The sequence below is a fragment of the Dreissena polymorpha genome, chromosome 5, assembly GCF_020536995.1.
Source record: "Dreissena polymorpha isolate Duluth1 chromosome 5, UMN_Dpol_1.0, whole genome shotgun sequence".
Taxonomy (NCBI): Eukaryota; Metazoa; Mollusca; class Bivalvia; order Myida; family Dreissenidae; genus Dreissena; species Dreissena polymorpha.
This window is the reverse complement of record NC_068359.1, coordinates 98,166,693-98,188,262: the sequence shown is the minus strand read 5'-3', so window position 1 is coordinate 98,188,262 and position 21,570 is coordinate 98,166,693. Positions and strand designations below refer to the sequence as shown.

General features: G+C 35.0%; 1 protein-coding gene and 1 non-coding gene across 7 annotated transcripts in view; one reads left to right on the top strand and one right to left on the bottom strand.

Annotated features, from left to right (window-relative positions):
• Positions 1 to 11,371: 11,371 nt before the first annotated feature.
• Trnap-agg (transfer RNA proline (anticodon AGG)) lies at positions 11,372 to 11,443 on the bottom strand. Its single transcript has one exon. It is a non-coding gene; the product is annotated as a tRNA-Pro (tRNA).
• A 41-nt stretch (positions 11,444 to 11,484) lies between these two features.
• LOC127881433 (solute carrier family 35 member F6-like) overlaps positions 11,485 to 21,570 on the top strand; it is a 32,568-nt gene continuing 22,482 nt past the window's right edge. For 3 of the 6 annotated variants that reach the window (XR_008050044.1, XM_052429319.1, XM_052429324.1), the window contains exons 1-3: positions 11,485 to 11,627; positions 16,485 to 16,579; positions 21,470 to 21,539. Coding sequence is in view for 5 of the 6 variants with exons in the window: in XM_052429319.1 (XP_052285279.1) it covers positions 16,494 to 16,579; positions 21,470 to 21,539 (156 nt within the window). In the remaining variant the exon portion in view is untranslated. Of the gene's footprint in view, positions 11,628 to 11,750; positions 11,876 to 16,453; positions 16,580 to 21,469; positions 21,540 to 21,570 lie in introns of those variants that run through there. The other 3 variants (XM_052429320.1, XM_052429321.1, XM_052429322.1) reach the window with 3 other exon arrangements.

Here is a 21,570-nt window from a genome sequence, read left to right as displayed (position 1 = left end):
TATTTAATCGTTTCGCGTTGCAACGCTTTATAATTTTTAGGTTTTCAAATCGTCAAAAGATACATATAATGGCTATAGTGGACTATGGTAAATGTTCAGTAATACTGTTTCCTCACAAATATCATAACTAAAACGAAAATTTACGAATCTGAAACAACTTTTTTCAATTTTGTCAATTTACCAAACCGTGAAAAGATCCCTTTAACATCATTTGTGAGGACGTTAACATTTCACAGAACACTCACTAGCCTGTTTAGTGTGTACAAAATGTACACATCCTGGTAAATATACTTGGAAAGAAAATGGTTAAAATCGAGACTCACTATTGATCATGAAATTTATAGAAATCACTGCGCCAAAATGACCAAAATGTTGAAAAAATCACGCGTAGATTTTTATTCAGATAAAGTAACATCCTGTGGCCGTGATCAAAAGAGCATGCACAAAATCACAAAACACTTACTAGATGGCCCATCTGAAATAGCTCTCCCGTCTGGCAAAACATCCGATGAGTTAGCACAAGATTTCAATAATTTTTTCATAAATAAAGTTGAAGGTATCAGAAAAGATATACTGTATATTAATTATTATGGAATCTTGTTTTGATATGAAGTTCCCATTTAAATTACATGTTTTGTGTTAATTGTTAAAAACATGCATTTAATACTCCTTCTGTGAAATAAAATATATCAAACACTTCAACTAGCTTGTATTACTGATCACTGATATTAACATCTGGCATAGAGCACAGTGAGAGGGTAATTAAGTACCTAGGAATCATGATTCTGTCAGTCTGTGGTTATTATCCATTTGTTCAGGGCAACTCATGCCAGTTTTCTAACTGTATCAGACACTACCTTTGCTAACAAAGCTGAGTGGTAAAAAGTTACACACTGCAATGATCAATATCTGCAGGAAATTTCTCAAAGATGGCTTATCAGTAATAGTTCCCATTATAGATTTATTTGCTACAAACTGATAACAAATGTTACAAAACAATAAGTACAGATTTACACAATAAATTACAACTTAGCCAAAAATGTCATTATACTAGAAAAATATGCATTTTGAAGTATTTACCCTTTAAGTGTTTTGAAACCAAGGGGTCTAACAAATTCTAGAGCAGAAGTAACAAGAAATATCTTTAAAAAATATATACGGCGTTGATTGTGGTCGATGTTTATGAACGATCAAAAGTTATCTCTATGAGATAAAAAATAGCGGATGCCGTTTTTCTGCGCAGTTCTTAGCTCCATCACAAGCTAATCAATTACGGGGTGTTGCGCCAGATTTCGTGGCTTATTTTGCTTTATGTGATATTATTACTCAGATATCTATATTTACAGAATAGAAAAACACAAGAAACATGAAAATAAACGAGTGCATATAGGTCAGCCGGCAATACTCGAATCTTATTTAATTGCATAATTATAGTATAGTGAATTATTGTCCTCATGCTTAATAAACTGGTCTAAATGGATAAATATTTCAAATTAATTTTATCAAAATTGGTCCTAATCATGCAAATGTTGAAAACATATTAAAAATCGATGATTGACATACCACAATAATATCGCCGAATATCTTATTTAGTATCTTTCTGATCAAAACAGACTTCAAGTGCACAAAGTCTACGAGACGGCGTTTATATAAAGATTTCTGCAACTGACCGCAAACTGACCTTGATACCTTGCGGATTGGAATGCAATGCATTAAAGTTAGGTAACATTTCTGCTGCTGAAACGACGGCTTGTTTACGCCAACTGTACACGACCAAGGCAACAGCTGTGCCTAAAAAATTGATATATCGACAAAGCGACTAAACGAACTATTTACTCCATCAGACAAAAATAGCATAGATTCCAATTTTTTCCTTCAATGAAAAGATCGCAACCCCTTCTGCGAACTCCGGTGATGAACTGTATATAAACTCTGACTTTCACACACTGGCCGCGAATTGACCCGAAACCTCGCGGGTTGAAATGCAATGCAAGTAAGTACTAAATATGAGAATATTAGTATAAACGCTTTTGCGCTGGTAATTCTCTGAAAATAAAAGGTGAACGCACAAACTGTATTTATGTCGAAAATTGATTGTAAAACTGTTCTATCTATTGAGCCTTTTCATTAGAGATAAAATTGTTTCATGCAGTAAAACAGTGTTACAAAGACGCGGATATGTTTCGAATGTTCTGGTGTTATACTCAAATCAGCCAATGGAATAAATGAAGTGTATTCATTCGTACCTAGCCGCGGGAAATTTTATTTGAATATTATTGGACACTTACAAAGGTCAAGCCAGGGTGAAAAGCTGGCTTAATACAGCTTACGCCGAAAAATAGATTGCGAAACATGACTCAGCAGGTTAAACAAGGGAGATAGATACTGCAAAATTGTGTACATGTTGTCTTTCTTTCAGCTATCTCTTAGTTGTTAGGCTTACCATAAGTAATAATGACTTAAACAGTTATGTTAATTATGAAAATTCTGTGTTATGAAAAATTAACTAATACAGTTAATGGTACATAAATAATGACATAATAAAACCAAACTTTACTACAACGGAAACAAATGTTCTGACCAAAGTTCATGAAGATTGTGCAACTGAATTAAATAAATAATTTTAAAGAGGTTATGAATTAAAGGTGTTCTTTAATTGTAAGAATCTATAGATTATTGCAAGTTTAATATGCACAATAGGAAGGATATTAACTTAACATTGTCATTCATTTTAATAATACATTAAAGCAGCACTTTATAACATAACTATAGTGTTAACAAGGTTTTCCTATAGTCAGTAGCTGCCATGTTTTTCAACCAACCGGCATCATTTTCAAACTCGTCCAAGATATCATTGGGATGAGTGTTCTGACCAAGTTTCATGAAGATCGGACAATAAATTTGGCCTCTAGAGTGTTAGCAAGATTTTAATATAGCCATATATAGCCATATAAGGAAAAATGCCCCGCCCCTTGGCAGCCATGTTTTTCCAACAAAGGATACCATTTATTGAACTCATCCAAGATATCATTGGGACAAATCATCTGAGCAAGTTTCATGAAAATTGGACAATAAATGTGGCCTCTAGAGTGTTAACAAGGTTTTACTATAGCCATAAAAGGAAAAATGCCCCGCCCCCTGGCGGCCATGTGTTTCAACCCACCGGCATCATTTTCGATCTCGTCCAAGATATTATTAGGATTAATCTTCTGACCAAATTTCAAGAAGATTGTGCAATAAATGTGGTCTCTAGAGTGTTAACAAGATTTTACTATAGCCATATAAGGAAAAATGCCCCGCCCCTTGGCAGCCATGTTTTTCAAGTAAACGTAACCATTTTCGAACTCAACCAAGATATCATTAAGACCAATCTTCTGACCAAATTTCGTGAAGATTGGAAATAAATGTGGGCTCTAGAGAGTGAACAAGCCAAATGTTGACGTCGCACAACGGACGACGGACAACGGACGACGGACAACAGGCGATCACAAAATCTCACCATGAGGACGTTGTGCTCAGGTGAGCTAAAAAGCAGTATGTTTTGTTTGTACAATTCGATACAAAAGAGTGTCATTATCACAAACCACACCATTGTAAGTAAAGAATAGATAACAATGAGGAAACAAACTAATATTTAATAGAGCTGCAGGATTTCTGCACTTAAAAAGCACATTCTGCCCTCTTAGCTTGGAGATTTAGGTTCATTTATCAGCAAAATCTTGCAAACTTATAAGCAAGCACCAAATTTTCCATGAATGTACCTTAACACGTGCTCTTTCCAAAAAACCCGTTGGCCACCAAAAAATAATAACATGGCGGCCTTTTTTCCAAAATGGCGGCTGCATAATTGTGTATACAATTTTTATTTAAAATCAAGGTATTTGCACTCAGAGACTAATGAAAACAAACATTATTCAGGTTGCTTTGTTGTTAAGAATGTTTAAAAGATACAATTTATTCTTCTTTGACATTTAGATGTAAAATATTGCACATTTGTATCGAAATTGTCGCAATTTGCACAATAATTGTGAATCACATTTGTACGTATATATCAAAACAAAGACCTATATATAACATGTATTCTATAGGTCTTTGATCAAAATAAAGTTATAATATAAAGACAATACACACACATGTATGGCACACATAAACATCTGTGATAAAACATGTTGAATAAATAAGTATATATAGCATTTAAAAAGAAAACTATTTATACCCAGGGGTGCGCTTATTATGGATTTAGTGGTATCAATTGTTGGACAGTACCTTCCAAACAATAAAAATAACACAATACAGACCACAATCATTATCTTTGTCATAAAGACTAGTTTTAACTTGATTATTAATAATAGTTGAATTAAAATCTAGAGGTGCAACATCATTACTTGAAGACTTATATTTATTGACTCTAAGTTATGTATGATCAATCTTGTTTACTCACAGACTTTTAATTGAGTTTGAAGTACTAGCAGGGTTGTTCAGAACTTCTCTCCTTATCATGTATATGAACTTTCTTTATTCACATATATTGTTTAAGGATCGTTGGTGTTTTACTATGGTATGATTAAACGTATGATCTTATTAAGACATTTACTGGCACTTTATTGTCATTGGTACTGTTTACATACGCCCGAAAATCAATTCAGAGTATGAAAACTCATAGTCCGAAGTTTGCTTTATATTGAATATGTAACTTGGCTGATAAAATGGCAATCTATATTGCATCTATCTTAGTTTGAGATAAATAAATGATGTAAACACTCGTCAATAGACTGTATCAAGATAAATACGGATAAAACCCCAAACACGTGTTGTTGACGTCCTAGCATTTAACCTGTATGAATATTAGGTGATTTTGCAACATGCGATCATTCATGTGACGAGGTGACCTAAACATAAGATAATTCAAATAGTATCTGTGTTTTAGATATTCAATTTATAGAACGCGGGATGATAAAATCAAGGTGTCATTTTCTATAACATGTGATATTCAGATAAAGGTTTCAAGTTATTAGCCAAGTCAGCATTTAATGTTGTGCATGGATATTCAATTGTTTCATTGATTTGCAGTATACAAATGACACGCTGACCCCAAAATATAAAACCTAGTGAAAAAGTTAAAAATAACGTTACGACTCAATTTTCATGAACTCGCAGTAGGGATTGTTACGTTACTTTTCAGACAAGGTCTAGTATGCGAAAACAAAACCATATTGTTCAAAACTAAACATATTTTAATCAATCGATGTAAGCAAGAGTTTATTTAAATTTATTGACCTTGGATATAGTGTCCTCAAATGTGTCAATCGTATCTTGTGAGTGATAGGTGACACGCGTGATTCAATCATCACTGGATAATTCTAGGTAGCAATTAGCTGCTGATAATATCAGCTTGAAATACAGAAAACATACCTATGATACTGAAGATTCGTGTATTTCAATACATTTAACTACACACGTGTTGTAACGTTTAGTTGTATAGCCAAAGGAAATACCATATAAATGATTCTTATATTACTATGCCCTCCTTCGAAGAAGAGGGGGTATATTGTTTTGCTCATGTCGGTCTGTCCGTATGTATGTCCGTCCACCAGATGGTTTCCGGATGATAACTCAAGAACGCTTAGGCCTAGGATCATGAAACTTCATAGGTACATTGATCATGACTCGCAGATGACCCCTATTGGTTTTGAGGTCATTAGGTCAAAGGTCAAGGTCACGGTGACCCGAAATAGTAAAATGGTTTCCGGATGATAACTCAAGAACGCTTAGGCCTAGGATCATGAAACTTCATATGTACATTGATCATGACTCCAAATGACCGCTAATGATTTTCAGGTCACTAGGTCAAAGGTCAAGGTCACGGTGACCCGAAAAAGTAAAATGGTTTCCGGATGATAACTCAAGAACGCTTAGGCCTAGGATCATGAAACTTCATCGGTACATTTATCATGACTTTCAGATGACCCCTATTGATTTTCAGGTCACTAGGTCAAAGGTCGAGGTCACAGTGACAAAAAAGTATTCACACAATGGCTGCCACTACAACTGACAGCCCATATGGGGGGCATGCATGTTTTATAAACAGCCCTTGTTTATTGTTTCATTAATTGTCTTATAGCTATACACATAGGGTAGTTTTATAGTGTCTTGATGATCTTTCTAATCTAGGGTTACTGTGCATGTTTTTACGTAGTCCTTATAGAGTGTTTTTATAGTATAATTAACCAGTCGCCAAAGTATCGATCGCTCCGCCCACATTCTTCGATCAGCCAATCAGATATCGATTTTTCACACACCCCTCAGCAACGCTTATCTGGCCGCCATTTTGTCCGACAAACAAAGCGAATCGTACATATGGACTGGACGTAATTTTTAAGAGTTTACACAGATTTTATATCAAATGCATGATCATTACTGTTCGATCATTATTCAAAATTGTAGGTGCTATACATACTTTATAAAAGGTTGTTATTTTATCTTTATTTCTTGAACATATGAACGAGTAATGAAAAAACAAACACAATAAATAGTTTAACCACACCAGTTATGTGTTCTATAAAACGTGTTATACCGTTTGATGCACAATATTATGAAGCAATTTGGGCAACATAATAATTGCCACACGTGCTTATTAATCTCAGCGTAATTGTTGATGATTAATAAATGACAGTATGTTGCGTCGATCTCAGAATGAATTAACATTAAGGCATTGTTAGGTACTGTACACAAGAAAAGATATATTTAATTACTTAAATGATTTCCAACTATATATTTATTTTCTGTGGATCATAAACAATGGAAATCATTATAAATTGTTAACTTAAATATTGTTTTAACTAAAGTTAAAACAACAAAAGTTAAAACAACAAAAGGTGATTTTAACGCGGCTTAGCTAGCTTAAAGCGACTTCAAGTGTCTTATGTAAGGCTTATAATACAACAACAACAATACAACATATATTGATACGGGGAAAAATGTGAAAATTGCAATTAAAATATAAGGGCCATCTTGCTATAAATAAACAAATGTATAATATGCTAAATGGATTCAATTCGAATGTTCGTGAACAGCACCGTAATACCAAAATTTCATTTTTCGTAAGTGAAATGTAGCAGGTTCCCATTCAACATAAATGAAATAAAATGCATATTAGATCTGTTAATAAAACCACGAAATTAGGCCTGTATTATATTATGGTTACAATCAAAATTTAATTTATATCTAAATTAAAAAATCGGTGTCTTTAAAAATAACACAATAAAACAAAGATCTAAACATTTTTAATAAACAAAAAACCCATCATGATATGGATGTGTCATTTGCATTTAATTACAATATTTTCAAAATTATATATGAATAGCAACCGGATTCACTGCCAGACGGTTTTAATACAAGTTCAAAATCAATATGAAATAAATGCTCATTTTTACCAAAGACCTATAGAATACATGTTTTCTATAGGTCTTTGTTTTTACCACTGAGTTTTCATCAACTTCCTATAATATGTATAAGAAACGTTTCTGATAGTTAACTCATTAATTTTGATTACGCCTTTTTTCTCTAAAGCATTTATGATTGTATTAAAGCTGTACAAAGCAGTTTAGTTTAGTGTGCGGCTTTAATAAAAAGAGCATGATACATCGTTACAAGTATAGTATTTCACTCACGTAATGCGCTATAGATCTGCTTGTCGGAGTTTTCTAATCACTAGACCACGTCACTATGTGGGCAGAGCGATCGATAATTTGGAGACTGGTCAATTGACATGACGCCTTATCTTTGATCGCTCCGCCCACTAGAATTGATCCACCAATCAGCGATCGATAAATCGGGCGCACTCGTTAGCAACGACCTGTCCGCCATTTTCTAGACAAGCTACATGTTTAGGTTCACTTTTATTCCAACCAGTTTCTTTTTTTTTGCCTCTTTAAGAAAACGATTAAAAATGGTTAAACGGTGTCAATGGGGATTATGTAACTCGGACAATCGATATCCTGAAAGATTAGTTGGTGACATTGAATTTATATCGTTTCCAAAGCCGAAAAGATATCTTGAGAAGTGTAAGAGATGTATAAATGCATGCGGTTGTCACCACGAACAACTGAACGTCAACACTGTCAAAGACAATTATAATATATTTTTATCGGATATACTAGCGGGTTTAAATAGTTTATGTAATCGATCTGATTATCACATAATATTTCACGTTTAAAAAAATAGTTTTATCAGTTACTAGGTCATTTATATACAGAAGCGAAGTTCATCTGCATTACTTAAAGAAAAATAATAACCCAGCATGAAGCCTAATTCGTGCTGTGTCTTATTACTCTGATAGTAATGCACTTAATTGACATCATACATGTTATTTGAAGGTGACATGTGATATATTATCTTATTAACGGTATCTACACATTTGCAGTCATGTGGTGTCACCAATAAACGCTTTTAATCCACACTAGGAGCTCGAATGCCTAGATCTCATTTGTTAAACGAGTTTCGTTTATTTTGTTCGGATTAAAAAACGGAAATGAAATATGGCAAAAACGGTGTAAAAAGGGTTAATGTAATTTTGACATTTGGTATCCAGAAAGATAAGTTAGATGGATTAAATGTATACCATTTCCAACGCGGCAATGCGGTCTTGACCACAGGTGGTTAGCGTGTGGCTATGATATTAATTAGTGAAAACATCATTTTGAATGATAAATAATCATATTATAACGAAAAATTAACTTTTCTGAAAAAAAAATATTTCACTATCAAATATATATATAACAAGGTATGCAACTCAAAATCAGCCCAAAACGGGGTGCATCGCTTTGAACAGCCATATCTTCATAAATTTTGCAGCGATTTTCACGATCTCGGTCTTATTCAACGCAGAAATGAATTTCCTTTCTGGAAATGTATATGTCTTGCAATATTTTTACAAATGCTGGGTCAACTTTTAAGAAATAACACGATACACAACACGCATGACCCAGTTGACAGTGATCATGCTGTCTTTAAGACTGAAATCTTCACGGAGTAAAGGGCAACTTCCCTACAAAGTTCATGTAGTTCGATACCATAATTCAATAAAACGTATGAAAAAACATTATTACCGTTCTTGTCGTTACATTCTGCATCAAGACTAACTGTCCAGCGCCGTTTGAAACCTTTGTTTACATACATTTCAACTAACTGACATTTTAAACATACGAGTGATTTCATTGGTCCAATGCGGAGGTGTGTCTTTACAACTGGAGATTTCATTCATAAAGAATACATGATCACTGTCAACTGGGTCATGCGTGTTGTGTATCGTGTTATTTCTTAAAAGTTGACCCAGCATTTGTAAAAATATTGCAAGACATATACATTTCCAGAAAGGAAATTCATTTCTGCGTTGAATAAGACCGAGATCGTGAAAATCGCTGCACAATTGATGAAGATATGGCTGTTCAAAGCGATGCACCCCGTTTTGGGGTGATTTTGAGTTGCATACCTTGTTATATATATATTTGATAGTGAAATTTTTTTTTTCAGAAAAGTTAATTTTTCGTTATAATATGATTATTTATCATTCAAAATGATGTTTTCACTAATTAATATCATAGCCACACGCTAACCACCTGTGGTCTTGACAAGAGCGAGTGGAAGCTTCAAGAATTACCGAGATCCCCTTTATAGAACATTAATTTATTTCACAAACTTGAAATGTCATATAAGCAATAACTAAGCATTTATTAAGTATGTATTATGTCACGTGTGCATGTAAAATAATTGAGAATTTTGGTACCCAATTCGTGTAACTTTACGAAATCCCCGTTAAAAATCGCGTTTCTGTGTGTGTCAGAAACAAGTGAAAACCATTTTGTTATTATTTTAATAAAGACGTATCGATAAATGCTATTGTAAAAGAGTTATTATAACTGATATTAGTTAACCAATAAATGCGGTTACTTCGGGGAAGTCGGTACCTGCGCGAGCGTCTGATATTGGTCGCCTTATTAATTTATAATAGCCTGACTGTATTCCATTTCGTACAACGCTAATTTATATCAGACAATGTCCAAACTTACTGTGTTGTTTTTGCGCTTTAAATTATAGTGATTGGTAAATGTCCATTAAACAATGTTTAAAGCGGGTATATACGATTTTTTATATGTGTTTAATTGTAATATATTGATAAAATATATTATAATAACACAAAATAGGCAAGAAAAATTATACATTAAAGCCGAATTTCATAAAATGCAGCAAAGACAAATTAGCGCCCCGAGCCGATTGTGACGTACATATTTTCCTACAATAACCGAAGTATTCGTCTTTGTATTAGGATCGGAGTTAGTGTTCGTGTGTCGTATGAATAGATATCGTTGCAGGAATTCAAATAAACCGTTAAACTAAGTTTAGATTCACATCGTACATGTATGGTATACATGCTGGCGAATTCGGCTGTACAGCCGTTTTCAATTTCAGAATTAAATATCTTGCTTATTTCGCATTTTTCGACACATGTTCTTCTTAACTTTTATTTTAATTTATATTGAAATATATATATATAAGTTTTTTACACATTTTATATAAATTCATAAATATTTGACAAAATCGTATATACCCGCTTTAATATGATTAATATCACTTTTATACGCAATAACATGTGCGATTGAGGTACCCAACCGGCGTCAGAAAGCGCGTAAAACTTCACCGAATTCCCAGTTATATAAAACGCTATTTCGTGTCAAATACACGGGTAGGATGGAATGTTTCGGTAATAATTTTGTAAATAACACGGGTAAATACCGGTGAAGTGTTAATTTATTGCAAATACCACCATTACACGTAATAACGGGTTCGATTTCGGTAAGCGCTCAAGCGTTTGAGAGCGTGTTTAATGTACCAATTTACCCGTTATAAATAGCTGATGTTCTCTTTAATCGTATATTTTTTGCATTTGCAGAATAACTAAATGGCATCAACCTCTTTACAAGTGTAATATGGTGTTAAACAAGTCCATAAAATCATCCGGAATATCGCGTAAATCTTTATGCAGTCTATATGCAGTCTATAGGCAAAGAAGCCATTTTGGTGTTAGCTTGTCTAGGTTTTCTTCCCGCTGAGCCACGTGATTAAGTGGGCGGAGCGATCACTGATAAGGCGTCATGTCAATTGAGTAGTTTGGATCGATCTTTGAAACAGTGTTGCAAAATGTATTCGTATCTGCGATACGTCAAATGTTCTTATGTAAAGCGCCTTTGAACGTGCACTCTTGCATGTAAAGGGCGCTATATCAATCCGGTATAATAATAATAATAAATATCCATCGAACGTTAATTATCTGAACTTTAAGTGCATTTCGTGTAATAAGCTGGAAAAAATATTTGGGCTCGTCCGGGATTTGAACCCGGGACCTCTCGCACCCTAAGCGAGAATCATACCCCTAGACCAACGAGCCGTTCTATAAACTGTGCATAACTTACCGGTAATATATGACCGAATTTTTGTTGCATCGTACGTCATGTCATTTGACTCACGAGCGTTTTGTGGACTATGAACATAAGAGGAAGTTAGCCAGTTTCACATTGCTTTTCAATGAATTAATTTCAAATACACGAACGAAACGTTGTTGATATTATCTGGTAAAGTATAGTTATATTTTAAAAGTTTGAAAATTACACGTTATGCTAAAATAACTTTGTTAACATTAAATTGTCTTTACATGTAGCAGTCGATGTCATCATTGTGACTAAGACGCTTATGAAAGTTAATTGGGAAGTAAGCCTTCAAAACATTAACAAAATTATTATCAGAGGCGTAGATATAATGTTATCTGTGTGACGTCTCTGTTATTATACAGCCAGGTCGCTAATAACGGAAAACGACTACTGTTCGTCTGATTTATTTATATTAACAAACTTGTGTTACTTTAGTTTAACTCAAAATCAAATACATGTATGAATAGAAAGTTTTTCTTGCCTTTTCACATGCACTAAAATTGTATCAGGCCTTTTTCTGTATATTTTTGGAAAAAGTATCTAGCGAAAATTGGGATTTTTCAAGTCGTGAAATCTTTGAAATTGGGAAGAATTTTCATCTACAAAAGCATTACCGTATATACACGAATATAATACACACTTTTTTACCTGCCAAATTTTTCTTCAAGTAGGGGGTGCGTATACGAATGAAGAGCAGAACAAAATTGTTCCTGTGAAAATTTTCAACTTAATCGTTGCTATTCGCTGTTTGTCAGCCATTTTGAATTACACCATCACATAATGTGCTCACGGTAATTGTCATGGCCCATCGTATCTTACCATACATGCTAAATAAACCAACCATCGGTATTAATAATAATACTTCATATTTCATTATGCCCCCCTTGGAAGAAGAGGGGGTATATTGTTTTGCACGTCGGTCGGTCCGTCCGCCCACCAAATGGTTTCCGGATGTGACTCAAGAACGCTTAGGCCTATGCAAATTCATAAGTACATTGATCATGACTGGCAGATAACCCTTATTGATTTTCAGGTCACTAGGTCAAAGGTCAAGGTCACAGTGACTCGAAACAGTAAAATGGTGTCTGGATGATAACTCAACAATGCTTAAGCATACATGCCATAATTTTTCAGACCAATTCCGGGACATTCAGTTAAATTGTCCAGGACTTTTGCCGATTTTCCGGGACATGTATAAAATGTAGCGATATTTATAGACATATGCATTTTTAATACGTTTGTTTTTTGTTTCGCATCGTTAATTGCAACAGTTCGAAAGCCTATCCGAAATACACTTGATCTATTAACGTCAAATTAAACATTACTACTTCCGTTACTAGATACAAGCCACGTGTTTTCAGTGTAAGCGTTCTTAACATAGATGGTGACGTCACTGCGTTATTGTTATTAAGACCGGTGTGTAACGCGTAGTTGTTGATACGCCTTTATTCATTTATATTATAAAAAATACAACAATACAGTACTGTTAGATCGTCAACTCAAATCAATTCACAATACATACAACCAATCACAATAAAACAAATACAACAAAACAGTACCGGTCGTCAACTTAAAATCCGGACAGTCACACATTAGTTACACACTTGGTTCGCTGCTACACACATTTTACTCGTGATCTTAAGTGTCGAAGCACTTCAGATGTGTGAACAACTATCATTTGCCCTTACGCAGTGGGAAATAATGACGTAGTAAATTAAAGTCAATTAACAACCACATTAAACAATGCCGCCTTTTTGGTTTGACCGCGAACGTGAGACAATCGATATGATAACAGGACCCCTGTTAATTGATAGATTTTGACACGTAGCGTAGTCTGCCTATTCGGGTAGGCATTGTCATGGAGACGCTGCAGATATACACAGATTCGAGGTGCAGTTAAGCCTAAGATAAGGTACATGTATATATGGAGTTTGTAAATTCCGGGACATTTGACAGATTTCCGGGACAGCAGGACAAGTTCTTCATTTCCGTGACTGTCCCGGACAATCCGGGACGTATGGCATGTACGGCTTAAGCCTAGGATCATGAAACTTCATAGGTACATTGATCATGACTGGCAGATGACCTCTGTTGATTTTCAGGTCAAAGGTCCAGGTCACAGTGACTCAAAACAGTAAAATGGTTCCCGGATGATAACTCAAGAATGCTTAGGCCTAGGATCATGAAACTTCATAGGTGCATTGATCATGACCGGCAGATGACCCTCTATTGATTTTCAGGTCACTAGGTCAAAGGTCAAGGTCACTGTGACTTGAAACAGTATAATGGTTTCTAACGTATTCACACAATAGCTGCAACTACAACTGACAGCCTATTTGGGGGGCATGTGTGTTTTACAAACAGCCCTTCAGAGCTCCAGATAAGGTTTTGTGAAATTCTTAAATAACTACCAGATTTTCAAAAAGAATTCTTAACTCTGAAATTTTATTCTAAACGTTACTACTAAGTTTTGGAAAATAATTCTTTTTTTTTCTAAATGACCTAAAACAAAATAATAATACTTATTTTCATGCAAAAAAAAATCAAAATAAACATACTAGCAACTTTATTAATACGAGTTCAACAGTGTCTTTTCTGTATAATACAATTTTATTTTTCCAATACCTTCATATGCCCAAACTGTGTTTAGATTGCATGCCTTAGATGAATTTTTTTCATATTTCACATTTAAAACGGGTCTCCCCTTCAATCTTTTCAACGATTAGCCATGGGACTTGTCGCTTCCACTCTTTCAATGTTTTTTTTGTGTTTAAGTTTGTACCCGTCATGTGGCGTTTTTGTTTAGCTTTTCCGGCTGTGTCGGCAACTAAACATACAACATCGTATAAGATCTTTTCTATAATGCCTTTCTAAACATTTAACTTCGGCTCACTTTGCGTACAATATATTAAAAGCGTGTTTTTGGACGCTTTGCAGTTTTTTAGGACGCTCTCTGGGCGCCGCCATTGTATTTTGATAGAAAGACTGTATACGCCCCTTTTATTGGAAAAAATGTGCTTTGTTAAACAAACCCAATAACCATTCTATATAAGCACCGCAAAGATCTTTAATACGCGAAAAGAACTCAATAAAAATCGATACAACCGATGTAAAAATAATTTCGTAACTTGATTTTGTAATTCTTAATGGTACGACAAGATTTTAAAATAAATACGTAACGGACTTGAAAATAATTCGTAATTACGAAAATACGACCCTTATCTGGAGCTCTGGCCCTTGTTATTATAATTAATATTGTTCTGCATATTGTCAAATGGAATAAAATTGTTTCTAACAGAGTAAAGTTTCACGCATGGAAAGCGTGCGTGTCAAAACAGACCATGTGCCGTAACTAAATATAGATTTGCAACTCGGTACATGTAGTATTTTTAAATGTAAAAATACACTGGATTTAATGGACCCACTGAGATAGTATTGACCCATTGAAACTATAGAAAATAATACCTTAATTACAAAACATAAATTAAATGAAAGTGGCTCATTGATGGGTTGTCATCACCAAATATGAACAGTGCTAGATGCTCGCACATCAAGTCACTTGATTTACACATGTTCAATGGGAATTATCCCATCCAAAAATTCATTTGTCTTAGAAAGAATTGTCTTAAAATTGTCACATTGGTATCAAATCAACCATATGTTTGTGTAAATAAAACAATCAACGGTAATATAAACAATAGACATTTAGATAGATATTTATTATGCAACTGTCATGACAACGGTCCAAATTACACATCATGATCAATGAACCGGGGTATTACTGTGAAGCAGATGGTTGATAACGCAAAATCGATTTGCTATTTTCACAACACAAAAATATATTGACACATTTTTTCGGAAATGACAGTGTAATGGCTTATTTTGGACACTGATTTTTTTAGAGCGTATTTTACTCGATTTTCAATTTTTACCAATAAATGTGGACCAAACTCGGGAGTGCGTATTATACAAGAGGGCGTATTATATTCGTGTATTTACGGTATTGGGGAAATTATTTTTCTTAATTTTTCTTATTAAATCTAATGTTTTCATACATAAGGTATTGCCCTAAAATGCTAAGAAAAGTATGAAAATGTTTTTTCCATGCAACAGTCATTGTCGATTGTTAGCGTAAGTATGTGTATGATAAAAATACAGACTTTATTAATGTAATGCTTGAAGTTCAAATAAAATACATAGCTCAATATGTCATTTAGGATTTTTTTATGAATATTCACAGTCAAAGTCCTGTGTTCAACGTATAATTATTCAAAATTCAAATTGCCAAATGTCTGAAGGCAACCATTTTTTGAAACCCACTAACGTTGAAAGTGAAACCAGTCCACATTTCTCTACCTCAGACCATCGATATCGATTCTCAAACAATTTACAATAATTAATATGTACACATGTACATTACCTGATAATTCTGAATAATCCAGCACTTCAATATTTGAAAGCAAATTCTGACCGAAAATATGTCTTAAGAATTGCATAAACACAACCGTCCGCCATTTGTCTTAAGTATCAAGGTCGCAAAAATTGCATTATGGAACACTCAATATGATTACTTTTTACGGGTATTCGCATTGGCACTCTAAAACAAGCACACGGTTATTTAAAACACAGTAACTATTGGGAAACACATTTTTGGGCTTCGGTCATTTTGGGAAAAAATTGCATATTTGGCATTGGGAATGGGTCCTACTATCAGACCCGTGAGATAGGCAGAAAAAGGCCTGTTTTATTCAAAATAACATAGGGCGGCTTTATAATGAGAAATTGGCTTAAAATTTGGTAGCCTATTTCCTCAGACCAAAATTTTTTTTCCAGTAATTAAGCACATGACATAATGGCCTGGGCTCACCACCAATTTCCATCCTTGTCATGTTTGTAAAAAAAAATAAAATAATTTGTATATTTGTACCTAATAAAAAAGCTAGTTGGAGATGTTTCAGCATGTTTTTCAGATGTGTTCATTGAGTTGATTTCTTCTTGAAGCCTGAAGAAATGTGCCCCGGGCGTGCAATGCCACGCCATGTGCTGTTGGCGGTTGTGATGGTTGTAACTGGCTCAATTAACACCTTGTCAACGAAGTAAGATTTGCATCTTATTGTGCTTAGGGATCTTGCTGTAATATATTGTGTCTTTTACAAACCAACATTTAATAATATACTGTGTTTATTTATTATACAGTCGCCTTTCAGTGGCTCGATCCTGCTTGTCTCAATATTTCTGTTTGGCTTATGTAGGAAAGTGCTACATATAAAAATGTGCTGATTAATTTAAATAATTGTTGTATGTAAGTGTGTCAAAACTGTAAGTACTGTAGTTTTCGGACACTAAGTTTTCGGACACCCCCTTTTTTAGCCAAAATTATTATTTTTCGTGACTCTATATTTTCAGACATACGGGTTTTCGTCCAAAATTAATGACTCCTTTTTTCGGACAGTATATTTTACAGTGCTTTTTGACTAGATTTCTGCCCAGTTTTGCTTATCTGGGACCCTTTGGTCATGGAGTTTTACAACCGGATTGAGGTCATAAATGTAGATTTGAATCTTTTGCTGACTATCGAAACATATCAAGTTGGATCATAGAGCTTGAAGTTTTAATAGCTTGATTTTTTGTCTCAGTCTCCGGGACTACTAGCCATCTGGAGTCGACTGTAAATTTGACTTACCGGTACTATTATTATGATAATGTATGTTTTCAATAGTTAATGTTAATCCTGTCATTGTTGGTGCATGATTTTAAAAATTAATTTAACCCCTTGCATGCTGGGAAATTTGTCATCTGCTAAAATGTGGTCTGCTGAATTTGTAAAATTAGCAATTTTTTTTATTTTTTCAAAGAATACTATAAGAATAGCAAACAGTTTGGATCCAGATGAGACGCCTCGTTATGTGGCGTCTCATCTTGATCCAAACTGTTTGCAAAGGCCATCAAAATTTGGTTCCAGCGCTGAAAGGGTTAAGATAATCTTGTCAATAAAAATGATGAAATGGATATCTTTCAAAGCATTTTTTTAGCTCACCTGATTGCTCAGGTGAGCTTTTGTGACGGGTCTTTGTCCGTCTGTCCGTCCGTTAACAATTGCTCGTAAACACTCTAGAGGCCACATTTCCTGTCCCATCTTCATGAAACTTGGTCAGAAGCTGTGTCCCAATGAAATCTCGGCTGAGTTCGAAACTGGGTTGTGCCGGGTCAAAAACTAGGTCAAAAAAAGAAAAACCTTGTAAACACTGTAGAAGTCACATTTCATGCTCAATCTTCATGTAACTTGTCAAAATGTTTGTCTTAATAATATCTTGGTTGAGTTCAAGAGTGGTTCCGATCCGTTAAAAAACATGGCCGCCAGTGGGCGGGGCAGTTTTCCATATTTGGCTATAGAGAAACCTTGTAAACACTCTAAAAGTCACAATTTTTGCCCAATCATCATGAAAGTTGGTCAAAACATTGGTTCAACTGATGTCTCGGACCAGTTCGAAAATGGTCGAGATCGGTGAAAAAACATGGCCGCCAGTGGGCGGGGCATTTTTCTCTATATGTATATTGTGGCAGTTTTCCCAATTTGTCTATAGAGAAACCTTGTAAACACTCTAGAAAGCACAATTTTTTTTCCCAATCATCATGAAAGTTGGTCAAAACATTGTTTTTTTTTTATATCTCGGACAAGTTTAAAAATAGTTGTGATCAGTGAAAAAACATGGCCGCCAGTGGGCGGGGCATTTTTCTCTATATGTATATAGTGAAAACATGTGAACACAGTAGAAGTCACATTTTTTGCCCAATTTTCATGAAACTTGCTCAGAATATGTGTTTCCTTGATACAAGAGTTGAGTTCAAAAATGGTTCCGGTCAGTTGAATAACATGGCTGCTGGGAGGGGGGCAGTTTTCTCATTATGCCCCCCCCCTTACGAAGGAGAGGGGTATATTGTTTTGCTCATGTCGGTCCGTCCGTCCACCAGATGGTTTCCGGATGATAACTCAAGAGCGCTTATGCCAAGGAGCATGAAACTTCATAGGTACATTGATCATGACTCGCAGATGACTCCTATTGACTTTCAGGTCACTAGGTCAAAGGTCAAGGTCACGATGACCCGAAATAGTTAAATGGTTTCCAGATGATAACTCAAGAACACTTATGCCTAGGATCATGAAACTTCATAGATACATTGATCATGACTCGCAGATGACCCCTATTGATTTTCAGGTCACTAGGTCAAAGGTCAATGTCACGGTGACCCAAAGCAGTAAAATGGTTTCCAGATGATAACTCAAGAAAGCTTATGCCTAGGATCATGAAACTTCATAGATACATTGATCATGACTTGCCGATAACCCCTATTGATTTTCAGGTCACTAGGTCAAAGGTCAAGGTCACGATGACCCGAAATAGTAAAATGGTTTCCGGATGATAACTCAAGAACGCTTAGGCCTAGGATCATGAAACTTCCTAGGTACATTGATCATGACTCGTAGATGACCCCTTTTGATTTTCAGGTCACTAGATCAAAGGTCATGGTCAAGATGACCCGAAATAGTATAATGGTTTCTGGATGATAACTCAAGAACGCTTAGGCCTAGGATCATGAAACTTCATAGGTACATTGATCATGACTCGTAGATGACCCCTATTGCTTTTCAGGTCACTAGGTCAAAGGTCAAGGTCACGGTGACCCGAAATAGTAAAATGGTTTCCAGATGATAACTCAAGAACTCTTAGGCCTAGGATCATGAAACTTCATAGGTACATTGATAATGACTCGAAGATGTCCCATATTGATTTTCAGGTCACTAGGTCAAAGGTCAAGGTCACGGTGACCTGAAATAGTAAAATGGTTTCTGGATGATAACTCAAGAATGTTTATGCCTAGGATCATGAAACTTCATAGGTCCAATGATCATGACTCGCAGATGACCCCTATAGATTTTCAGGTCACTAGGTCAAAGGTCAAGGTTATCGTGATCTGAAATAATAAAATGGTTTCTGGATGATAACTCAAGAGCGCTTATGCCTAGGTTCATGAAACTTCATAGGTTTATTGATCATGACTTGCAGATGAACCCCTATTGATTATCAGGTCACTAGGTCAAAGGTCAAGGTAACAGTGCCAAAAAACGTATTCACACAATGGATGTTAAGGTCACGGTGACTCAATTTAGAAAAATGGTTTTGGGATGATAACTCAAGAATGCTTACGCCTAGGATCATGAAACTTCATAGGTACATTGATCATGACTCGCAGATGAAATAATGATGAAACTTGACCAGGATGTTTGTCTGGACAATATCTAGGTCAAGTTTGACATTTGGTAAAGATTGAATGATCCGACTCCTCTCAGGTGAGCGAACTAGGGCCATCTTGGCCCTCTTGTTTTCAAAATATATGTGTGAACATTATGCATTTATATAAAAAATTCCAACATTGTGCCAAATGATAAGATCATAATTGACTGTTGTGGTGTTTATTGTCAAAAAATATTAATGTGTTTAAATCCTGTGCATTAATTGAAATAAAATTTCCCGAAACACTTAATTTCTGACCCAAAAAAGGTAATCTGCATGAAATTAGCTTCTAGATATTTCTGTTAGCTGTATGCATTTTCTCCCACTTATTATGCCACCCTTCGAAGGAAAGGGGGTATATTGTTTTGCACATGTCGGTCAGTCGGTCAGTCAGTCCACCAGATTGTTTCCGGATGATAACTCAAGAACGCTTAGGCCTAGGATCATGAAACTTTATAGATACATTGATCATGACTGGCAGATTACCCCTATTGATTTTCAGGTCAGTAGGTCAAAGGTCAAGGTCACAGTGACTCGCAATAGTAAAATGGTTTCCGGATGACAACTCAAGAATGCTTATGTCTGGGATCATGAAATTTCATAGGTAGATTGATCATGACTGGCAGATGACCTCTAGTAATTTTCAGGTCACTAGGTCAAAGGTCAAGGTCACAGTTTTTCGAAACAGTAAAATTGTTTCTGGATGATAACTCAAGAATAATTTGGCCTAGGATCATGAAACTTCAAAGGTACATTGATCATGACTGGCAGGTGACCCCTATTGATTTTCAGGTCACTTGGTCAAATGTCAAGGTCACAGTGACAAAAAACGTATTCATACAATGGCTGCCACTACAACTGACAGCCCATATGGGGGCCATGCATGTTTTACAAACAGCCCTTGTTAAGGATTTGTTATTTATTAAAAATGCCTCTCTATTGTACTAATAATCATAATCATAATAAAAGTGATATATATTGTTATTGTACACAACGTTATAACAGCTTGACTTTTTTTTTCCAAGTAGACACTTTCATTGTAGCATTGAAATTCAATGGAAAATAATATAATTAAGTTATTTTAAAATATAGTTACTAGTTAACCCTTCACCACTCAGATACTTTTACATATTTTGACACATTTGTAGTGCCTTAGGAAGTTAGTCACATTTAATAAAAGGAATTTCTTACTAGATTCAACTTGTCAAGGCTTCATTTCCAACCCTTAGATACTGATGAGCAGCAAACAGCATACAACCTGAACAGACTGTGAGTTACTTGCAGGCTGTTCTGGTTGTTAGCTGTTTGCACATAGCCATTCGCACTTTGCTTCTGAGTGGGAAAGGGTTAAAATACATGAATGACTGATTATTAAAGGCTTTTGTTTACTGAAGATTTTGTCTAGTCTTTCATTATTTGGGGAATAATATTTGTACAAAATCTGAAAAAAGGGATATTAGAAATTTATATTATCTTAAAAGTTGGGGAAAATAGCACCATTATTTTTTTTAGTTAGGAATCGGCCAATTTACAGCCACATCTAAAAAAGGAAAAAAAGCCCTGAAATAATTATGGGGTTAAAAAATGGCTTTTTTAATAACATTAAACTTGAATGTTCAGTGGTTTTAAGAAGTGAATTCAATAAAAAAAACACATTCAATGAAACTGAATTCACATGACTTTTTATAACAGGTGGGCAGATAGCAGTGAAGCTGTAAATTTGGATGGACAAAAGCAACCATTTAATCATCCTTTCCTGCAGGTGAGTTTTCAGCAACTCTATATCAGTGTCA